The 22,303-nt window shown below is 41.0% G+C and overlaps 6 protein-coding genes across 6 annotated transcripts; 4 read left to right on the top strand and 2 right to left on the bottom strand.

Moving 5' to 3' along the window:
* Positions 1 to 7,160: 7,160 nt before the first annotated feature.
* On the top strand, positions 7,161 to 8,216 carry GLRG_01142 (uncharacterized protein; the record flags this gene model as incomplete). Its single annotated transcript, XM_008091827.1, has 1 exon — positions 7,161 to 8,216. One exon carries the CDS (start codon positions 7,161 to 7,163, stop codon positions 8,214 to 8,216), a length of 1,056 nt encoding a protein of 351 aa, XP_008090018.1.
* Positions 8,217 to 8,776: 560 nt separating this feature from the next.
* GLRG_01141 (uncharacterized protein) lies at positions 8,777 to 9,178 on the top strand (the record flags this gene model as incomplete). Its single annotated transcript, XM_008091826.1, has 1 exon — positions 8,777 to 9,178. The coding sequence occupies one exon, from the start codon at positions 8,777 to 8,779 to the stop codon at positions 9,176 to 9,178; it is 402 nt and encodes a 133-aa protein (XP_008090017.1).
* Positions 9,179 to 9,833: 655 nt separating this feature from the next.
* On the top strand, positions 9,834 to 10,175 carry GLRG_01140 (uncharacterized protein; the record flags this gene model as incomplete). Its single annotated transcript, XM_008091825.1, has 1 exon — positions 9,834 to 10,175. One exon carries the CDS (start codon positions 9,834 to 9,836, stop codon positions 10,173 to 10,175), a length of 342 nt encoding a protein of 113 aa, XP_008090016.1.
* A 2,214-nt stretch (positions 10,176 to 12,389) lies between these two features.
* Positions 12,390 to 13,661, bottom strand: GLRG_01139 (mandelate racemase/muconate lactonizing enzyme domain-containing protein; the record flags this gene model as incomplete). The annotated part of the gene is made up of 1 exon (XM_008091824.1): positions 12,390 to 13,661. One exon carries the CDS (start codon positions 13,659 to 13,661, stop codon positions 12,390 to 12,392), a length of 1,272 nt encoding a protein of 423 aa, XP_008090015.1.
* A 670-nt stretch (positions 13,662 to 14,331) lies between these two features.
* On the bottom strand, positions 14,332 to 16,674 carry GLRG_01138 (uncharacterized protein; the record flags this gene model as incomplete). The annotated part of the gene is made up of 12 exons (XM_008091823.1): positions 14,332 to 14,512; positions 14,589 to 15,076; positions 15,141 to 15,374; positions 15,426 to 15,473; positions 15,527 to 15,620; positions 15,745 to 15,782; positions 15,838 to 15,952; positions 16,008 to 16,024; positions 16,077 to 16,176; positions 16,231 to 16,269; positions 16,331 to 16,389; positions 16,450 to 16,674. 12 exons carry the CDS (start codon positions 16,672 to 16,674, stop codon positions 14,332 to 14,334), a joined length of 1,638 nt encoding a protein of 545 aa, XP_008090014.1.
* A 4,359-nt stretch (positions 16,675 to 21,033) lies between these two features.
* Positions 21,034 to 21,267, top strand: GLRG_01137 (uncharacterized protein; the record flags this gene model as incomplete). The annotated part of the gene is made up of 1 exon (XM_008091822.1): positions 21,034 to 21,267. One exon carries the CDS (start codon positions 21,034 to 21,036, stop codon positions 21,265 to 21,267), a length of 234 nt encoding a protein of 77 aa, XP_008090013.1.
* Between the last annotated feature and the right edge of the window lie 1,036 nt (positions 21,268 to 22,303).

Genomic DNA, 22,303 nt, shown 5'->3' with positions numbered 1-22,303 from the left:
TAAATGCGGCTGTGTAATACGGCTTCAAGCGAACATAAGTGGACCATCCAAGATGTCTCACTGTCGACACAGTTGCGTATCCTGGTTCAAAGAATCTCACGCTGGATTTTCGCACCACGGCCTTAAACAGGGTATAATACCAATAGTCGAAAAGTTTCTGTTAGTTAAATCACGTAAGAGGGATATCCCATAGATCACGTAACAAATCGTGATACAGAATGTAGTTACTTGTTCTTATTATATTAGTTAGTTATAAAGTAAATCTAGACTTTTAGGTAGTATACTAGTAGTAAGGTAGATACTACTAAGGGAGGCAGTATGTTACGTAAATATTATATAACTACCTCCCCTAAAGCATACTTACTATATACTAACACTAGTAACTTTTCTTTTATAGTAAAAGTTACTAGTGCCCTAGCTATCTAGATTACCTTTAAAAGGCCTAAAAACGTAATAAAAATTAAAACTCTAAAAGTATTATACTTCTTATAGTTATATACTATATATTCCTATATCTTTTATTTTTCTTTATAGATAGTATAGGCTTATACTAACTTATTTAGGGGTGTTTTTTTTTAGCTATAGCTATTAAAGGTATATTCTTATATTAGTTAGATTTAACTACTACTATTATAGTCTAGTTAGTTATATAACTTATAATTTATTTTTTACTATATACTTATTATAATCTATTATACTTATATAACCTAACCCTTTATATATATTTTAGCTTTATTATTTATAACTAGGCCCTTAAGTGCTTAATTTAGGGATACCTTTATAAATCTATTAGCTAGATTATTAGATTTAGTAATCTATTAGACTTTATAAAGCTTATATTACTTATAAAACTATCTTAATTATATAATATTAATTATAAGACGCTTCTCCCTAGTAGTTTTTAGCTTAACTAGATATTTATAAAGTAAATATAAGTCTATATAAGTAATAGTTAAGATTAATAAGATATTAAGCTTCTAAGTAACTATTATAATAGTTATAGATAAGGCGTAAGCTATATTAATACTTATAACTATCTTATATACTTTAGATATAAGGACGCTTTAGGTAACTTATTTAGACTTTATAAATAAGAAATAAAGGACGTTACTATAAAGGGAAAACTTAGCTTAGTTATTATTAACTTTTTTATTTATAAAAAAGATAATAAATCCTAACTATAAAGTTATATTATAATTATTAGTAAATAATCTATTTATAAATATAAATAGCTTAGCTAATATAAGATCTAAGGGAATAAATTATAGACTATAGTTAAGTAAGCTTATTTACTATTATAGTTAATAGTTAAGGTCTTTAATTACCTTATTATCTAGCTCCTTATATTAGGCTATAATAAAAAGATTATAGTACGCTTTAGGCTAGTAAATAGAGGTAATATATACTTCTTATACCTATTACTAGATAAAATCTTAATAGGCTATAAGTAACTTTATATTAATTAATTATAGTTTTACTTCTTACTTTTTTTAGTAAAGTATAATAAAAGTATTTATAGTAAATATAACTATAATAATCTTACTATTAAAGGTAAGTAGTTAGTTAATAGTAAAAAATAACTTATCCTTTATAGTAAATTTTACTTTAGTTAGTTCCTTATTCTCTTAGTTAGAAAATAAAAGGTCTATTAGGCTAATAGTATTATTTATTTATATACTAATAAGTATAAAGTATAGATTTTTACTAAATAATAAGAGAAAGTAGAGGTTATATATAGTAAAGACTATCTAAAGATTCTCCTTATAATAATAGTTATAAGTAGCTTACTAGTATATACCTACCTTAGTAATCCTATATAGAGGCTTAATAACCTTTATAATAATATTATTAAGGTACTTATAATAGATTTAGGCTAAGAGCTTAGTATAAATAGTATAGTTAAGGTAAGAAGTAGATTAAATATAGGCCTATATAATATTATATAGCTATATAACTTTACTATTAATAAGAAAAGAAAAGGCTAGTATAAGAATAAGCTACTAGCTAGCTTACTAAATAGTAAGTAACTAAGTAAGAATAGCCTCCTTACTATTATTAGTATAGCCTTAAATAATAAGGCGTAATTTCTTATAAGGCTTCTTATTAGTACCTTTTACCTTATTTATAATCTATAATTTAAAAATTTACTTATAAGGTTAAAGTTAGTTAATTATAGTAAATTTAAAGACACCTTATATAATAAGGCTATTAATCTTAGTAGTTACTAATTACTTAAATAGCTTACCTAAGGTAGTAATAATACCTTTTTTATATAGTTAGATTATAAAGGTTTAATAGGCCTCTTTTTTTACTAAAAAGAAGGTAGTATAAGGTATATTAGTTTCCTATAGTAAGGTGTATCTTATAAGGATTTTCCTAGCTTACTAAGGTTATATAATAGTAGTATTATTAGTATATAGTTACTACTTTAGACTAGTTATAATAATAATAGTATCTTTAGTAGGCTTATTACTATAACTATTATTACTATTTAGGATAAATAAGGGACGTTACTTAGCTAAGCCTTTTTCTCTATTATTTACTATATAGTATAGCTTAACTAATATAGATTAGAAAATATAAGGGCTATTAATATTAATAGTAAAGTCTTTACCTTAAGTAGTAAGTAATTTATATAGGCTAGACTAACCTCTTTTCTTATACTAGATGTAGACATTACTACCTAAAGGTAGATCCTTTATTATAAAGGTATCTAGGCTGTTATAAGTAGTAAGAGCCTTATTAATTTACTACGTTATATTATATTTATAAAGATCTTTAGTTACCTTATAAATAGTAGTTATACGTTAGATTATCTTAAGTAAAAAGGTAAAGTTAGTAGTTATATAGGGGTAGGCGCTAAATACTAGTAGGGTAAGCATAAGGCTATTTAGGCTAGTAGTATTATTAATTACTTTAGCTACGCTCTAAAGTATAGATTTATAGTTAATAAATAGGCACTCCCTATAGATTATCTTATATACCTATTAAAGTATAGTGTAGTATCTCTTAACCTTCCTAACGCTATAATAGGCTTTAATAGGGATAATCTTAACTTTAACGCCTATTATATAGGCCTTATATAAAAATTTAGTTAAGATAAAGTTCTATCTTATGTTAGTAATAATTTAATCTAGAGGTCCTTAGTAGATATTAATTTAGTAGTAATAAAGTACCTCTTATATAGTTTTTACTAAAATATTATAAAAGAAGTAGGCTATATTAAAGGTAGTAGTAGTATTAACTATATAAAGTATAAGGTTACTATTAAGGTATATTATATTAATAATAATTTTATAATTAAAGAAGTAGTTATTATATAAAGTAAATTAAAAATAAGAAGGTGCCTTACTATAAATTTAGTAGTAATAGTAGTACTTTATTAAGTATTTAATTACCTTTATTTTAACCTTATAGCTAGCCTTATAAAGGATCTTATATAGCTAGTAAATTAATAGATAGCTAAACTATTAATAAAGGCAGTATAGCTTAACGTTAGTTAGGTAATAACTTATAAGGCTTTACTTAGGCAGGCTAAGTAGTATCTATAGGTAGCCTTATTTTTATATAACTAGCACTATAAGTTTACCTTATTAAAAAGTATTTATAAGGTTATTAAATTAAATTAATAGCTAATTTATATTAGCTAAGTAAAGTAAAAAAAGTGTATTAGTAGGTATTATATAAAAGGTAATATACCTAAGGGAAGTCTTTACTATAATAATACCTTATAAAGTAATAGTATTACTATTACTAAATCTAATCTTTACTTTACCTATAGCTATAGTATTAATAGTTATAGATAGTTAAATTTACTATAGTGTAATAGCTTATAAGTAGCCTATAGTTAAGTAACTTACTACGCCTATATTTAGTAAAATACCTTAAAAGGTAGCTAATAAGTAATAATCTAATATAAAAGTACTAAGTAACTTAGTAAAGGCGCTATTAAGGTTAATTTTTATTAATTAGTAATAAATAGCCTAGTTAGTAAGGTTAGTAGTAAGTGCCTTACTATCTACCTTAGCGCTTCTAAAGAACGTAGTTAAGGTGTAAAATACACTATTATCTTATTTTTTTATTATTACTAATAATAAAGTAGGCCCCTTAGAGATACTACTAAAGATCTTTATTATTATTACTATCTTTATTTTCTTCTTCCTATAAATAGGTGCCTTTATAGCTAGTAAGAAAGGTGTTATATATAGTTAGTAAGATATCTTTAATATAATAGTTACTTTTAAATTACTAGTACGCTTTATATCTTTTATTAGTAGTATACTTTATTAACTAGTAGCTAGGCTTATAGTAAATATAGCACTTTTTAGTATTATAGCTACTATTATTATTATTACTATTATAAAAATTACTACTACTATAGTTATTACTAAACTATTAATAATAGCCTTAGCCTTAGTAAGTATAGTCTACTTAATATTAATTATTAAGTAATAAAAGTAAGGATTTAGTAAAGTACTAGCTATAGTAAGGGCGCCTTATAGTAGTACTAATAAATAACTATAATTAGCTATATACTTCTTTTAATATTATAGCTAGAGTATATAAGTAAAAGTTATACTTAGGAACCTTAGAGCAGGCATTTAGTAACTAACTTCTTAACACCTTATTATTTTAGTATAATAAGGGGAAAGCCTATTAGATAAGGGCTAGCTTTAAGATAAGCTCCTTAAGGGCTTAGATCTTAGTTATTATAGGATTATTATATATAACTTAAGGAAGTGTTATTTCTTACTATTTAGATAACTAAGTCTATATTTATTCCTATATCTTAAAGTAGTTATAAATTTAGTTAACTATCTTATTAAAATTATAAATACTATTACTATAAATATAATTAATATAGAACTAAGATACCTTACCTTTTAGTATAATTAAGAAGGTAAGGCTAAGCTAGTGTTACTTAATCCTAACCTTACTATAATTATCCTAAAAAATACTTAACTTTAGATTAAGAACGTTATATAGCTTACTATTATACTTTATTTTATTAGTTAGTAGCTTTATAAGGTTAGTTAGCTAATATAAGTAAGGTTATAAGGAAAAGATAAGGATAAAGTTAGGCTTATATAGTAGCTAACGTTATTATAATTTATTATAGCCCTATAACTAAAATCTTTATATAGTGCTTTAAGGTAGTAAGTTAGTAGTAGGCTTATAGTTACTTAATAAGTTAAATAGTATATCTTACTAAAGATTTATTCTATTTATTATAATAAGCTAACTACCTAATTACTTACTATACTAGCTATAATAAGATTAATAAGTAAGGTAATAAGTAAGGTAAGAGGTTTTTAGATTATATAATAAGGTGTTAATAAATAAAGTGCCTATATTACCTCTAAGTACTAGGTTTAAGTTAGTAAGTGCCTAGTAGATTTTATTTTATTATAAAAGTAAAGTTATACCTTTTTACTCCTACTTTAGTTAGTAATAATTTACTATTAATAGATAAGTTAAGGTAAATAAGGTTAGTTACCTTTATAAAGTAATATTAGCTACTATTTATAATAATATTAAAAAAGTAGTAAATAAGGCTTAATTAATTATTAATCTCTCCTTAAGTAAGATATATTAACTAGTAATATTATTAATAAATTTAGGATTCTTTATTTATAAGTTAAAGATAGGCTATTTATAGCGTATAAAAGTAATATCTTCTTTAGTCTATATATAGAAATTAGTATTAAGAAGGTCTACTAATTTAGGTGTAATCTTTCTTTTTACTAAATTAATAAAGACTCTATTATTAACAAGATAATTATAAAATATTAATAGTGCCTTAGTGCCTATAGCGTTAAAGGTAGTAATAGTCTAATCTATAAAATCTAACTAAAAGGTAGTAAAAAGGTAGTAGCTATAGAGGTTAGCGTCTAACTATATAGTAATTATATATATTATATATAATCTAACTTTATAGGCGTCTAACTTATTAAGATTAAAGTTAATATAGTTACTTTATGTTATTAGATTAATATAGCAGATAAAAGCAGGTAGAAGAGAGAGGGGTTATAAGAGGTAAGATAGTAATAATAATAATATTAAAGGATATAAAGGGGAATAGATATTTATTATTTATTAACTTAACAGCCTTACTATTACTAGTAGTAGCTTTTTACCTTTTTCCTTTCTACTTATTATTAATATAGATTTAGTTAAGATAAAGTAAGGAAGTAAAGAAAGTTATAATAATAATAATAGTTAAATTTATAAAGGATTATTTACTAATAGGCTAGTTAATCCTCTCTGCTTTATATAAAAAACCTTACTAATCTATTACAGTAGTAATCTTATAATTAATTATATACTAATTAGTGTTAGTTAAATTACATAAGAGGGATATCTTATAGATTATATAACAAATTGTAATATAGAATATAGTTACTTATTCTTGTTATATTAGTTAGTTATAAAGTAAATCTAGACTTTTAGGTGGTATACTAGTGGTAAGGTGGATACTGCTAAGGGAGGTGGTGTGTTACGTGAATATCACGTGACCACCTCCCCCGAAGCATACCTACCGTATACTAACAGATCAGTGTTGGTTAAATCACGTAAGAGGGATATCCTGTAGATCACGTAACAAATTGTGATACAGAATGTGGTTGCTTGTTCTTGTTGTATTGGTTGGTTACAAAGTGAATCCAGACTTTTGGGTGGTATACTGGTGGTGAGGTGGATACTGCCGAGGGAGGCGGTGTGTCACGTGAATATCACGTGACCACCTCCCCCGAAGCATACCTACCGTATACCAACAGTTTCGGTACAAGGAAGAGCGGCCATTATATTCGTTAAACAACTCGGCAACACATATGAAGTATTGGTTTAATTTCTTGGTGGTGTGGGATTCGGGAACAGTATCATGAGGCTTTACTCAAATCATACGGACCAGCGCCGCTGATTTGCATATGCAGTGATGATTCCTGCCTAAAACACAGCTACCAATCATCAAATGATAAACTCGTCCTCGCTACCCTATTAGTCTCGGCCCGCATGACTCTTACGAAGAATCCGGTAGACGTAAAATGGGGGCGGGGGAGCGAAACTGTCTTGCATCGTTGATAAGCAGCCTCTCTCTCACATCTGTCCGCACCAATCTGACTGCACACAGCACACGCCGAACTCATGATTCCCCAGCCGCGATGGCTCGAAAGGATATCGCGCAGATAGCAAAAGATCTGCGCCAGAAAGACAGCGCCAGCGACCGTAGCGCGGCAATGCCCATATTTGCCAAGGCGCTCTGGCACAAAGATCGGTTTCAGTCAACATGGGATGCCGTTGGCGGGGCTGCTGGAATCGCTTGCTTGATGGCTGAGTTCAGTGTGCGAGATGTGAGGTTGTTGCGTCGACGGTTGGGTAACACGGCGTACGCGCGGAACGCTTACCCTGAAAGACGCGAATCACTCGGCAAGCTCGTCAGAGTTCTTTACGACGATCCGCAGGATGATCGAACTTTAACGGCATTCTACCAGGATATTGTGCCGGCCTGCAACCTAGAGATGTTGCAAGAATGGGAGCAAACGAGAAATATTGAATGGAACGGGCCGCAGCTTTGTCGACTATGGCGGTGTCATCGCGACCGACACGAGCAGGATTTCCTCCGAGAGCTGTTCTCCTCCGATACGAGCAAGCTGGAATTCAAGGCGCATAGGCGTCTCTTCGGCAAGAATTTGCAGTTCTGCGGCATGGTTCTATCGATGCTCAATACTAAGGAAGAACACGTCCAGATCCCCAGCGACTTTACGGCTATGTGTGTCATGCCGCTGCTCAGACGGTTGCTGAGAGGGCGATATGATAGGGAGACCCGGGACGACTTTTTGGATCGCACGATTCAGTGTATCCAGAGACACGAGGGGGCTCTGGCAAGCGAGATACACATTCAACCGGGGGGGCTACTTCAATACACCATCCAGCTTTGGGTTGGCGCCCAGGGCAACAGGAATGAAAAGATGGAAGCACGTGTGGCAAAGCTTTTAGCACTTCTGCCTACCAGGAAGCATCTGTTCGGTCTGGACGATATTTGTAGTGGCATCGACGTACCATGGAAAACAACCCCCGAGGCGAGATACGATCTTCTCCGGCTGTTCTTTCGTCACGTCAAGGGTTATGAGATGTCACTAGAGGATAACTCGGCCCCAGGTCTCTCGAAGTTGAGAGATTTGGCTAAGAACATTATGTGGCCGACGAAGGTCTTCTGATCAATTGATGTCGACAATGGAAGATGCTTATTCGAGAGACTTGCCACGGCTCATCCCGACGGCAATTCCCTCAAGCCTGGCAATGGTGCTGGCGAAAATACAGTGGCGGATCAAACTCGGGTCCCAGGCGATTTCACACGGGGGGATGTGGAGGTGGTCAGGTGTCTTCTCAATCGAAGACTTGATTCTGAAAGTCAAGACCAGACCTGGCTGGATCGAACTCGTTCAATACTCGAGGAGAGGGAGAAGAAATCACACCAGTCGCGTGAAGCAAAGAACCGCACCTTCTGGGCCAAATCGGCACTCAATCTTTGCTTTGCTGCCGGGGACCTGGACATGGTGGCAGACACTGTATTATGGGCACGGCGTTTCAACAAGGACTTTGTGACCGCCAATGAACTCTACGGTCACGGAACTTGGGCGACGCAAGAAGCAAAAGATCTCTTGTGTGCCATACCGAAGTCCAAGTCGCTGAAAGCTACAGTAGCCACGTTGGCATCGATTGCCAGAGATATCAGGCTTGTGAACAAAATCATCCTGGCCTCTTCGAAACCCTGGCAATGGTGGTCGAAGAGCCCGGATTTAGCGTCTCTCAGTGGGCCGGTGTTTTCGATCTCCCTAAGATCATTGCCGATTTGCGTTGTGCCAGGGCAACATCCATCAACAAGATCATGGAATCTCCAAGTTTAGATGAGTTTTCCCTCGACAGCACGGAGATCTTGTGGAAACCAACCATGGACGTTCTTCTCGAAGAAGAGGAAATCAAGTCCAAAGCGCGCGTCGGATACTCGTCCAACGGCGAGAGCTTGGGCTGTTACGTCCTAGAACGAATCGTAAAGCCTATGACGTACCAACCGCTGCACAACTCAGTGAAAGAAGGCCCCTCTCTGAAGATGACTGGGCTGCTGCTGGTGATGATCAAGGCACCCTCCCTGACGTGGGCGAGGAAGCACTGCTCCTGAGTATGATGCTTGACCAAGCCCTGGACAAGAAGCTCAACACGGAAGACAAGTTACGCATCTCCCAGTTCATCATGGCTGCCCTCGAGGAGTCCACAGTTCATAACAGCCGTTGGATAGAACTTTTCCTCATGAAGAACGGTTTTACCCTCGAAGCCAACGAACGACTCCCCACGTGGCCCGCCCAGACGCACTTGCATCATTCTTCAAGGACTGGGTTAGCTACATTCCGGTGCCACTCTTTAAGATTCATTGTTCTGTCATCTTGACACAAATTGACCCAACCCCGGCAATGTTACGCATTACGGAAGCAGTCAAGTCGAATCGGGATCTAGTCGGCTCTAACGCGAGCAAACACTGGATTGATCAATTTGATGGCTCTGAAACCGGAAAACTCCTGCTTCATGTCTCATACGCATCAGACGTGTTAATTGCTATCACGGAAGATACAATGTCCAATTTGGAGGGCACCAACGGGGTCCGCGTGCGGATGGTGCAGAACCTCTTGTTCTCGGTCGCAAAAAAGTTTGTCCGAAAGGGTGACAACAGCGCTCTCTACTTTCTGACGTCTCATCTGTGTCAGAAACGATTTGAAAGCCCTCGTCATTGGCGTTGTTGGCGATCAAACTGCATTCTTCTGCTCAAAGAAATCATCGCGATGATCGAAAACATCCGCGAGAACAGGAACAATCAAGATTGGATCATGGGTACTGGACAGCGCACTGCACATCTGCAACCCTTCCCCAACACCTTCATGATCAAGATCATGACACTCCCTATTCCATATACCAACGCCGTCCTCGGGGTTCTTGCCTCGGAAGAACAAGTAGATGATTTTGTTGCAGAGTTGTCAGGACTTATCGATGAACTCGCCAACCACCGTAAACCGTATCACGGGGACTTTACGCTGCTCAAAGAAGAACTTACGAAGAAGCATACGAAAACTGATAGCATACGGACTGATTTCTTATATTTCGCTTGGAAACTGGGGAGTCTGTAAAATGTCGTACAAATCCAAGAGCCAACTCTGGCTGACTACCTACGAATGGAGCTTGTCGGGGAATTTTTGCTCCATGCTGATGACCCAACAGACAAGGATCATCTACGCAAAGTAAAAGATATGTTCTGCGCCTGGAAATAAAGCAAGGCAGAGGATTTGAGATATATTGCTTTCTCCATTGAAGATAAGCTACGGGGGCGAGGAAAACTGAACCCGCTCAATTTCGATTAGGAAAAGCAAGTGAAGGAGGTCCGAATTCTTATCTTGCTACATATGGTCGTGATATATGAAATAAAAATAGCTTTAATTCACGTTAAATTCTCCCAGGATGAACCTGATCCAAACATTGGTTGAATATCTAAATATTATCATCAGAAACGGAATATTATCAACCGAGCGCAGTAATAGATGGTCGAACGCATCCAGTTGGACGTGGTACTGGCTTGGGTGAAACATGTTAGAGTGATGTTTTCTTATACCCCCGGCCCTCTTATCCAATGTTATCCTCCGGAGTCATAAATCTTGATCATGTATCAAAATGCTGAAACATAGTAACATTGAGTTATTGGTGAGAATAAAACTGGCCTAATACAATTCGAGCTTAGTCACTTTGACGTGCTGTAGATGTTCTATTCTAAGATAATGCCACCGGTGCTACATGCTGGCTCAGTCACACTGAGCTCGTGCTTTATCTCGTTTCCAGACAAACTGCGGATCATATGTCTACAAAGACGCACAAGAGCGACCCATAACCTGGGGAATATCAATAAAATATGTTGATTACGATTGTGCATCAAATCAGCTCACCGAATCTTTTCTTTGCTGCTTGATATCAAGCGAGCCGTCACTGACGGTGGACAACGACAGGGTCTGAAATTAATGATAGAATGAAAAACGCCACATTTCTGTTTGTCGTCGTAGCAGCAGCTAGGGTTATGGTTCAAATACCGCTGCTATACCATACCTGGTGTAATAGTGTGTAAACCATTGACAGTGCGTTGCCCTAACGAGCAAATGATTAAGATTGAACAGACCAAAGCGCTAATGTACTGTCCAGCATCTGCTCATTGCGCCTAACCATGCAAGAACAGACTTTTTAACTTTTGTTGTTTCATCAGATCAAATCTTACATTCGCAGCCAAACCAGTCAACGTCCGCGCGCGACCGCGTTCAGGGCACCACGTGACCGAATGCAGTCCCGGTCATTCCGTTCCTCCGCCACTCAGAGCAAAAACTGTAGATTGACCTCAGTTCATCGTGAGACCCGACTGCTCAAACTTGCGTGCGTTGATACGGCGACTTGAATGCCACACTTTGAACTTCTTGTTTTGATACGTCTTCTATATTTACCCTCTTTATACATTGTGGCAATGGACAACCCCGGTAACCACACATGGTACAACACCATCGCCGAGTTGAGACTCAGAGGCAGCGTTAGTGCAGCTGGCACCCTGCTTCCTACTTCATTAACGGCAAAAGGGTGGCTGGCTTGCATAGCACTGTCTATACTGAACAGCCTTCTCGACAGATTAATGAGACATTATCAGAAGGATCCTGGTCGTCGTGCCCGGTATATTAGACGTCAACGTCGCCTAGGGGTATGGGAGGAGAGACAACACAGTGGTCTCGAAAAGCTTCACGAATATCTTTCCGAGATGGAGATTCCAGAAGTGGACTTGAATACGGTGGATATGCATGAGTGGCTCGATTATGCCTTCTATCGATCTTGAAAAGGCCATTGGAAACCATCGAGTGCCACCCGCTCCAAGAATACAGATGGCTACCATTGAGTTGAATGGGTTTTACTTGTAAGTATCTACTTAGTTTTTGATCGAATCAAAGTTAACTCACAAAAATGCTACAAGATGCGGATGCGCAAAACCAGCACGTTGGAATGGGTTCTATACAGTTGTTCCCATGAACAAGAACCCTCACTTCATATTGGGGAAGTTAAAATACAGGTTGCGAAGGAGAAATGATGCCATGATACAAAAAGGAAATCGTCAAGGAACTTGATCAATCAGGCACGCACTGAATTAGGGAGGTTCGAGAAGAATACACCGCAGAGAATAGGAACCCGGTATATTGGAAGTTGTTCCGTCTTATGGCCCTGTGATTACCTCTAAATATACTCGCAATGTTGCGCGATCTAGTTGAAGCTAGAGGCTTCCAGATGATCCAAGGAATTCCTGGCCCTAGTAAAGATATGTTTCCTTACCACTTCGGAATTTTGGCAGAGAAATCCGGTTGAAACCTTTTCATGTACGTAGTATCGTCCCGCTTTCGCAACCCACAATCTAAATATTGCTGATGTAGATGCGCCAGCTTCTGCCTGTCGAGCTCAACACCCAATCCAGGTCCCGTTGGAACATTTAAGCCACCATCGATCCACTTGAGGGCTCCTTCAATAACAACATCCTCGTCACGGGGCTTCCATGGCCAGTGAGTATCGCAAGCATAATCCAGGTTGGGTGTTGCGGATGCCAAGTGCGTCATGGCAGCCAATGAAATGCCCAAATGACTGTTGGAGTGCATCGAAAGCCGCATGCCCCATGTTGCGCAGATGACGGCCAGTGTCTGAGACCTGCGCAGCCCACCCCAGAAGTGGTGATCAGAAAGGACCACTTGGACTGCGTTTCTCAGGATCGATGTAGGGAGGTGGGAGAAGGCGACGACAGCCATATTTGTTGCCAACGGCATCGACGCCTCCTTAGCCACGGCGGCCATACCTTCGATCTCTGGAGCTGGGTCTTCCAGGTATTCGACTATTCCTTCCAGTTCCTTGGCTACCCACTTGGAAGTCTCAACTGTCCAGGCGGCGTTAGGATCCAGCCTCAGTGGTACGCCGGGGAACGCCGTATGCAATGCCTTAATAGCTTCAACCTCCTGGGCTGGTGGGTATACACCGCCTTTGAGTTTGATAGCCTTGAATCCATATTCTTCAATGATCTTCTGTGCTTGCTTCACAATCCCAGCAGGGTCCAACGCTGCGCCGTATTCGTCATCGGGCTCTCCGGGATGACCAGCCCACTTGTAGAACAAGTATGCCGAGTATTGGACGTTGTCCCTGATACGACCACCGAGGAGGTCGCTCACGGGGACGCCAGCGAACTTCCCTTGAATGTCGAGGCACGCGACCTCTAACGGGGAGAAAACCTTGTCGACAACCGAGGCTGTAGTCACCATACCTGCCATGCCGTCGCCGCCAGTACTGGTGTCGCCCTCCAGGGAGCCGACACAAGCTTGGTAGATGGAGTTTGTGCTATAGACCGAAAGGCCCTTGATGCGATCGGCCGCGAGTTCCAGGCGGCTAAGGTGGGTTGAGTCACCGTAGGATTCGCCCAATCCATATTCATCGTCCGTAATGACCTCAATGATGCTGCGGAGTGCAAATGGCTCGTGCACACCAACACTGTTCAGCAACGGCATGTCATGGAATGCCACGGGCGTGATGACAATGTCCCGGATAACTCCCCGTTGAGACATGATTTTGGATTTTGTGGTGAAATCTCGACTTGGACGGCAATTTTCCAAGTCACATCAACTATCGCAATTGATTCAACAGGAATTGGCAACGTGCTTATCGTCCGAAAATAGAGAGTGATCAAGTGAGATGAGTTCGAGGCTGTTTCTCGTGCATATATGGTAGCTAAATAGTCATTAGCATATCCGAAGTGGACTTTAATCCGTCACTGTTATGGATTTAGGAGTGGAACGCAGTCTTTTCCGCGCTCGTCTGTTGAAAAGTGGCACGGAATCGGCCTTCCCCCCTTTCACAACAGAAGAAATGAGGGGGTTGCAGACGGAAAAGTACATCCTTTCTGAAGCTGGAGGGGAGGGGGTCTAAAAATGGCAAAGTAGTCCCAAATATCCGATTTCACGGCTTCACTGGCCCGTTACTGTCATGCCATCTATCCGTAGATGATGCATTCGCTGAACGGTGAGGAGAAGACCATAGTGCTGAATTTAGTCTCAAAGTTTAAAAAGCCCCAAAACAGCCATAGCCAATACTCTCCATGAAATCTCTTCGAGTTAAGGGTGTTTCTCATTGATTGTGTCAGATATTTGCTAGGTTTGATATGATTCCAATGCCTGGATCTTGCATTCAAAAGCCCAGATGTAATGTGAATCAAGAATTCACAAAGTATGGTAACCTCTATACATATCCAAGTTTCTCATCGGCGACCTTCATGGTGTCCAACACGGTTGATGCGCTACGAGGCTCCAAACTCTTCTTGACTGGGTTTGGTGCAGAGAATACCTCCTCCAGTTCTTCAAGCGTACGGTGGTTGGTTTCTGGGAATAAAAAGTAGATGAAGACAGCCTCCAGGATATCCCTAGCGGCTGGCATTAGCATGCATTTATTGTGCCGCTTCATCTCACAGAGCGGCAGAGCTGTCATCGGACACTTACCAGAAGACGAAAACCAGATAAAAGTAGTAGCCAATCTGCTCAAACGCGGGACCAGAGCTGTATGCGAGGACCAAGGAGATGGCCGAGGACGCAAAGTTGCCGACGGCAGTACCCTTGGCACGAGTGGATGTGCTGAGGGTTTCTGCGATATACATGCTCTGCTGGGCAGTCCAACCCAGAGAGAAAATGATACCAAAGAGGAAGACGAAAGCAATCGTGGTGTTTGCAGCGTTGGTATTGCTGGGGTCGTCGACGGCCATCTTGGACGTTCCAGTGATGACAGCGAAAGTCATAGAACAGAAGAGAATGCTGTAGATCAAGAGTGGTCGTCGGCCAACGCGGTCAGTAAGGCGGGCGCCGATGAGACTACCGAGCAGACCGAGAACGCTGTTGACAGCATTGAGGGCCAGGACCTTACTCCTGTCTGTGATGCCAGCCGTGTTCATCATGGTTACAAGATAGTAACTTGACAGAGAATTGCCTGAAGCCTATCCAAAAGAGGGGTGAGTATCCATGTAAGCGCATAATACGCGAGGAGCGCAAAGCTCTTACCTGTCCCATAATAGCCATACCGAGAACGCAAATGAGTCTCCTACGAGCAGAGTGAGTATCCCACAACTCTCGGTAATCCCACCATCTCTTGTCACTGGCTTCGCTGGAAATCTGGGCCATCATCTCCTTCATCTGTAGCTGTACGATGGGGTGGTTTGGGTCTGACTCTCCGTGCAAGGCCGTGAGGATCTTGGCTGCCTCCTCGTGTCTGTCGTTGGCAACAAGCCATCGGGGCTGTTCAAAAATTGTAAGTACCGTCCGTTGAGAATGGGTGTGAAGACTTACACTCTCGGGTAGAAAAAACACAAAGATTATAACGATTCCGGAAGTGATCTGGTGCACGTTAGACCCAACATACATAGACCCGTAATGGTGGGGGCATATACCAATTGGCACCAAACAGGAACCCGCCATCCGTCGTCACCAGGGATTTGCTCTGCGCCATATGCTACCCAACCAGCGATGATGGCGCCCACGGGCCTATCTTTTAATTAGTTTACTGCAAGATATATCCGAAAAGCGACAACGACATAAACATATAAATGGGAAGGAAGCATAGAGAAAAGTTTCGTAGGTGAAAAGAAGGGCAGAGGAGTACACTCACCACATGCAGTTGTAGAGGCCAGTCAGAGTACCTCTCCACTAGCCAATTGTTAGCCTAACAGACTTGTTAAAATACGCATGGAGCCCCAAGTACCTTGGGGTGAGCCAACTCGCTCACGTATGTGGGTGCGGAGACACAGGCAAAAGAAACACCAAAACCCAGAAGGAATCGGCCTCCAAGAAACTGCGGAATGGCTTTGCTCGTAGCTCTATCGCCTGTATCAGTTTCGTGTCATCATGAAGAGTGACTAGGACTATTCTTACTGGATGCATGTGCCCACCTGGAGTATTGTCAGCCTATTCTGTTACATCTTAGGAAGCAGGCAAACCTACGATAATCAGGAGCGCACCGATGAACATTCCCCAACGGCGACCGAGCAGGTCGTTGACGGGCCCCGTAAAAGCGATGGCGCAAACTGATCCAACGTTGTACCTAGTGTCTTTCGGTTAGGCACTTCCTCCAAAATTTCATCTGTATGTATCCTACATCATGAAGACAATACCGGTCTCTGAACCCGAGGTTTTCCTATATTTCCGTTAGACTCCGATGCTAAATACCCAACCTATTATCAGTGAGCAGTGCTTACATGTTGAACGTCCGCTGGTACGAGCCTATTCCGTTAAGCGCACCCATGAGTGATCCGTCCTAAGATTTTCTGGTCAGCTTTTTCCCAACCCACAGTTGTGTTTGTGAGCTCAGGCTCACATAACCGTTCAGCGCACCACAGCAGTATGCAACAAAGAGCACTGCGTAGAGGTAAAACATGGACTTGGTCCAGGGTGAGTATTTGCCATCATCGACCTCGTGGGCAATCTCGTGGGCAGTAGCGGCCGCGACCACGGCAGGGGGCGCGTCTTCTTGAAAATCGGTGCTGGCGACGTCTCGCTTCTCGTCTCCAAGCGAGGAGGTCTGGTTAACAGGCTTGGCCATCTTGGCAAGCAAAACCCACAATGTCTTTGAGCTATTGCTGGAGAGACTGAGTCAGATAGACGCGGGCGGAGAATCTGGGGAAACCAAACGATCGACCTTCCCCAGATCAACGCAGACGTGCATCGCCCTTTTATAAACACCAGCTCATGCATCTCAATAGCCCGCCAGCTTGTTGCTTTCCTGCTTCGCTCATCCCTCGGTTGCAACCTGACCATACCACTCCAACCCCAGCGCGACGGCGACATACGCGTGTGGTCCAATGCCATGCGCATATTCACTGCGTATCCACAAATGCATGGGCTCATGAGTCCCGCTGCAGCAATGCAACCGTTACGCCATCCCCGCAGATTGCCTCCCCTCAAAATGTCAGACTTAATACCCCAGGTCGCACCATCCCCAGGCCGACCACATGAGAAGTGGCGTTCCGCTGACGGTGGAGCCTTGGAAACCCGGCTTCTGTCCGGGATTTTGGACGCAACGTTTCGCGGTGGGAGATTGAACCGGATGGCCGAGGCGCGTTGTGATTGGAGGGGTTAAGTGAAGAACGACAGGAGCCGTGATGGTCTAGGGCTGCTTGGCGATTCTGTGCAGATTTGGATGGTTGGTCGGCCCCGGTTTCCCCGAACACCCAACGAAGAACAGGCCATTTATTTCGGCAGGTCTACCGAAATAGAGAACCTATGCACTTCTGAATGAACAACAGAGTCGACCACACAGTTGCCTTGGCAGCAATCCAGAGTGTCGGGATAAGGATCCACTCATCGCGTTGCGTACAATCATCTCAATGCACGCGTAGTACGATGGGTGTCCCTCTAAGGATCATGAGGTCTGGTGAAGAGATACCTAAATGTGTTGGCCGGCAATTGTCGGGTTATAGATGCCGGCCGGTGAATCGGACCGAGGCCTAGTACCTACCAATTTACTAAGTACCGGTAGCTCTGAAAGGTTTGATTTGGAGACCTGCTGTCGGGGACGGCGAAGTTTGAGCATTTGCTGCTCAGATTTGTGTATTGATGATTCTCTCAGGTTTCCCAATGTGAGTAAAGTCATCATCGAAAGAATGCTAACCCGCAACAGTCATGTGGGTTGGGTTCGAATACTTTGAACCCAAGCTTACCTAGTAGGCTTAGCAGAAACTGTCTGCCGTCTGGAGCGTTCTCCTGCCCCAAGGAAGACGACTGTCAGGGGTCAGTTGTACGTGTTCAAGCACGGAAAGTTCAATCCAGCCGTATGAAAGGATCTGACGACCTCTGCCTCCCCCGCTTTCCAGCCCGTCAAACATGTGGTGTTCTCACTTTCTCCTCGTTTCTCCAAATCTAGGATATACTTCCTCGGGATCAAACTCCCGAATTGGTGGTGCACCATACCCCTTTGGAACTGGCACGATAACCAAGCCAGTGATCCATGTTCCTGCATGCCTTCAAAATCCGTCCGCTCTTTGAACCACGGAGGAAGACTTAAGTGACAGTGTGATTGGCTAGTTGCCCCCCGGCCCCGGCCGTTCTCCGTTAGACCATCCCCCGCATTGCCTACCAACATTCAGGGTTGGGAATAAGTAACTTTAAGTAATTATTTTCAAAAAATACTTACTTGAGTATACTTAAGCCTAGAAGGTACTTACTTAAGTATACTTAAGTACTTGCTTACGTAAGAAAAATATAGAGAACAAGGTATATTATAGGCTAAGATAGCCTACTACGCAGGTCACGTGGCCTATTATGTAACGAGAGACCAAGAGTACTAGCTTTATCTTTATTACTTTACTAAGAAATCCTTTAAAAATATTACGTAATAAGCATTTAAGTATAATTAAGAATTACTTAAGTATACTTAAGTATTTGCTCTAGAGAATTTTACTTACTTATACTTAGTAAGTATTTTTAACCCTGGACTTATACTTACTTACTTAAGTATACTTGTACTTTTACTTATACTTAAGTATTTTTTCCCAACCCTGCGGGCCACATTCCCCAATCGTTATTTTGAGAGCGGGCGTTGTGGGTCATCACTTTGATCAGTGGGGTTCAGTGCTGGATGATCTGACTGAGGTATGCTTACCGCTAGACGTTATTGAATGTTTGACCCAAAGCAGATCTTTTCAGCCTCTGTGGGAATAATGCATCACATCCCATTCCAGTTAACGTATGATTTCAATCGATTATCAGTGTGGTAAGGGAGAAGCCCCAATAACGATAACGAGCAAAACTACAATGCAATTACTTGGCAGTTTGTATAGTAATTACGGTTCACTGTTGACGCTGCAGACTTTTCAATCCCAATGACTGCCCGGTTCTCCAGTGTCAAGGCTCACAGAAACATCCAATCTTAAACACTTTGGCACTCTCTGTGGTAGATCTTTCTTCCAGAATGACATTCGTCAGAGAGCTCACTGAAAGGGTCCAATCTGAGCAGCATCCGTTATCGCAGGACGAACTACTGCTTGCCAGACAAGAAGGGGTGTTTTAGTCATTCTGTAATCTAGAGAGGCTTCTGGGAAGCGGCCCATCAGCTAGCACAGATTCAGCTGCCGCTTCTGCAATTCTTTCATCCAGGGCCTTCATCTTAACTAATCAAGAGACAGTAGTTAAGCTTAGCTTAATACCGTACTCAACACTAGAAATCAATTGTCTATGTGGAAGAAACCATGCGTTATAATAATACCCTTTCGATCGTTTACAATTGACGGTCAACAAACCATCGTAGCCGCTTCCATTGGTGGAGCTCTCGTCGCGGCTACCATGCATACTAAGGACTTTCCTGGAAGAGTGATCTGGTATGGTACTCCTGCCGAAGATAGCAAGCTATTTTCAGCCTACTCGTCCAATCCATATCTCTAGGTCTTGGTGGTATGGTTGAACAGCTCAATGTAGGTGCTTCCCGCGACCACAACATCAATATCTCTTTCAACACCCGCTCCACAGCTAGCGGCAGCATACCTTACGTGATTACATTATCTACCGCCCGCTCCGAGTAAGAACTCGATGGAAAGGAAACAAACCCTGCTTCCTAGCTCTGGAAGGGTACTAATACATAAGATGCACTTGTCCTCGCTCACAGAGGCCTTTCCCAGTTCTGCCGACAGACACAGCCGACGGACAAGATCCACGACATCGTTACTTCAAACAACACGCACAATATCATTTATCCTCTGGGTCAGTTATACTTTCAGATATACTTCATTAACGGCGATACCGTCGAGAAGTGAGCGGAGCCTGTCATGAAATGTTTTGATGCTGGGGCCCGAGCCACGGTTGCCTAACTAAATGTCACCATGAGACCGTAGCAACATACATTCCAATATAGTATCCAACAACGTGCGAGTCGAATGTGGCAGATGGCAAGAAACGTATGATCAAGACTACAAATGGATCACTTATGACATGATAGGCTATATCTAAACCTAGGTGTAAGCTTGGTCTTTCTCGAATAACGACCATGTCTCTATTGCAAAGATATCTAAAACAAGAGGGTTAGTATATGGCTCTGAGCGTAAGGTAAGGCTGGACGAGGGGTTAATTTAGATGATATGAGGCTGGCATATCAGGATTAGTGTCCGGGCATGCAGGCAGGTGCATGTGCTGTAGCAGTACTATGTACATTGTATGCGTGATAAACTGGACTAGTCAACTCTAGAATAGGTTTACTCCGTATATGATCTGTGTTCTTTCATTGCCTCTTATTTTTACTCGGATTCCCAATTTGGACCACGTGGTCGTCACTTGTCGTCAGTCAAGCAACTGACTACTACCTGACTAAATGCCACCAGGGAGTAACATCATTACCTAAATATTATACATAATGAGCCTTAGTGTATCAAATGCACCATAAAATCATTGGATACATGATTCTGAGGCAGAAGTTACTGAGAAAAAGAGGGCATGATGGAGACACTGTCTGACAGCTCGAGGGGTTCTCTGGAGCTTGCAACGCAGCTGTGTGATTAGATACTATTGAAAAAATCAAAGATTCTTTGAAAATAATTCTCAGTGGATAGTATTTCACTAAGCTCTTGCGGTTCACCGAGAGTATGATTCACTGGAGGCGATATATTTATCGCACTACCCTGACTACGAAGCCGACATCGAGTGAGTTTCTACTTCAAAACAGTCAATATGATAAGAAATAGAGGACGAATTCACTGGAAATGACAAGTTCATTCACTTCGATGTCGAAAAAACTTCCAAATAGATATAAGTACAACGCAGGATGCGAACCTAACTTATATGTACATCATTTCAACACACTCATAAACACCATCAGCAACATCCAAGCGACCTGCCTTACATAATCAAGCATCTACTCATCTCATAATCTAACCCAAACTTTCAGTGATCAGAAACCACATCCAATATCGACGCAATGTCTTCTTGGGAGAGCAAGAACGTAAGTCCGTTCGAGAACAGCAGCACGCCCAACAAGTGGGGCAACACCTCGGGCGGTTGTTCCGAGGGAGATCCAAATGGACCCACCGGCACTGGAGCCAATGCCTCAAACACCAAAGGCGGGCATAAGGACCAGATATCTGCAGCTTCAGTCAAGGGCGGCAGACCGTCGGGCGGGGGCTACGGCCATCATGGTGGAAGCAAGAAATGATAATTCGTAGAGAAGAAGCCCTAGACACATATGAGAAGACATGGATCTCTTAGTTGTTACATAGTTACATCGCTGGTTTCCTCAAGGAGACTGCGAATTTAGCCCAGTTCATTTCATCGATTATCGCACTTAATCAAAGACAAAACCTATACAATTGGTGTGATGCAACAACTGTGTTGTGCGCTTTCTCCCGAAGCATTTCCACTCGTAGCTCTTTTCTTTTTCTTTTTCTCATTCTTTTTCAACCATGTCCGAATCTTTCACACCCTTCTGGCATGGCTAGAGTACGTAATATCCAAGACAGTCCAGTCCCTCTTGAGGTCACAAAGGTATGCAATGATTCCCAACAGAATATAAGGTTTCAAGAAACACAGTACGATGGAAGTATCCTGTATCTAACTACCCCAATGACTGGTTTTGCAGCTGACAAAAACAAACAGACATGTGGCATGATATGGCGAGATTGAGCACTGCTCGGCTGTATCACCATTGGTCAAACCGAACTTCCCTTATTCCGTACCAAAGATATGGTCACGTACCAAAACGGGTCCGAGCCAAAAGAGGACAGAGAGAATGGAGTCTATTGAAGCAAACTGGCCAAACGCACGGAGATCCACCTCGTAAGAACCCCGCTGTGGATGTCAGCCGAACGGCTGAGTCGACGGATTGGCCTAGACACAGAAACCCTTGACTCATGATGGGGTTTTCTAAACCTGATTAATCTTATCAGATGTGTTTTCGAGACCACGATTTCTCTTGGCACGCCTAGGTAGCACGCAGCAAAGCTTGGTTGGGCAGAGGGAATTTTCTTCATGGGCGTTCTCCATTGCCCTAAGTTACGTTCGCGCCGCTTAGCCATTTTCCCTCTATCCCGATCCGATCCGACCTCGGACTGCGCTCGCAGGGAATAATCCCGTCAGCAGTGAGTAGTTAAAGAAGCGGGCCGCCTCTTATGGTAATAAGAATCGGCCCTACGTTCTGATCTCTCTTCATCCTCCATCGCTGCATTAGACTGCTACTGAACGCCTGGGACTTC

The sequence above is a fragment of the Colletotrichum graminicola genome (genome assembly GCF_000149035.1).
Source record: "Colletotrichum graminicola M1.001 genomic scaffold supercont1.3, whole genome shotgun sequence".
Classification (NCBI taxonomy): Eukaryota; Fungi; Ascomycota; class Sordariomycetes; order Glomerellales; family Glomerellaceae; genus Colletotrichum; species Colletotrichum graminicola.
Note: the sequence above shows the minus strand (reverse complement) of the source record. Positions and strands in the feature narration are given on the sequence as shown.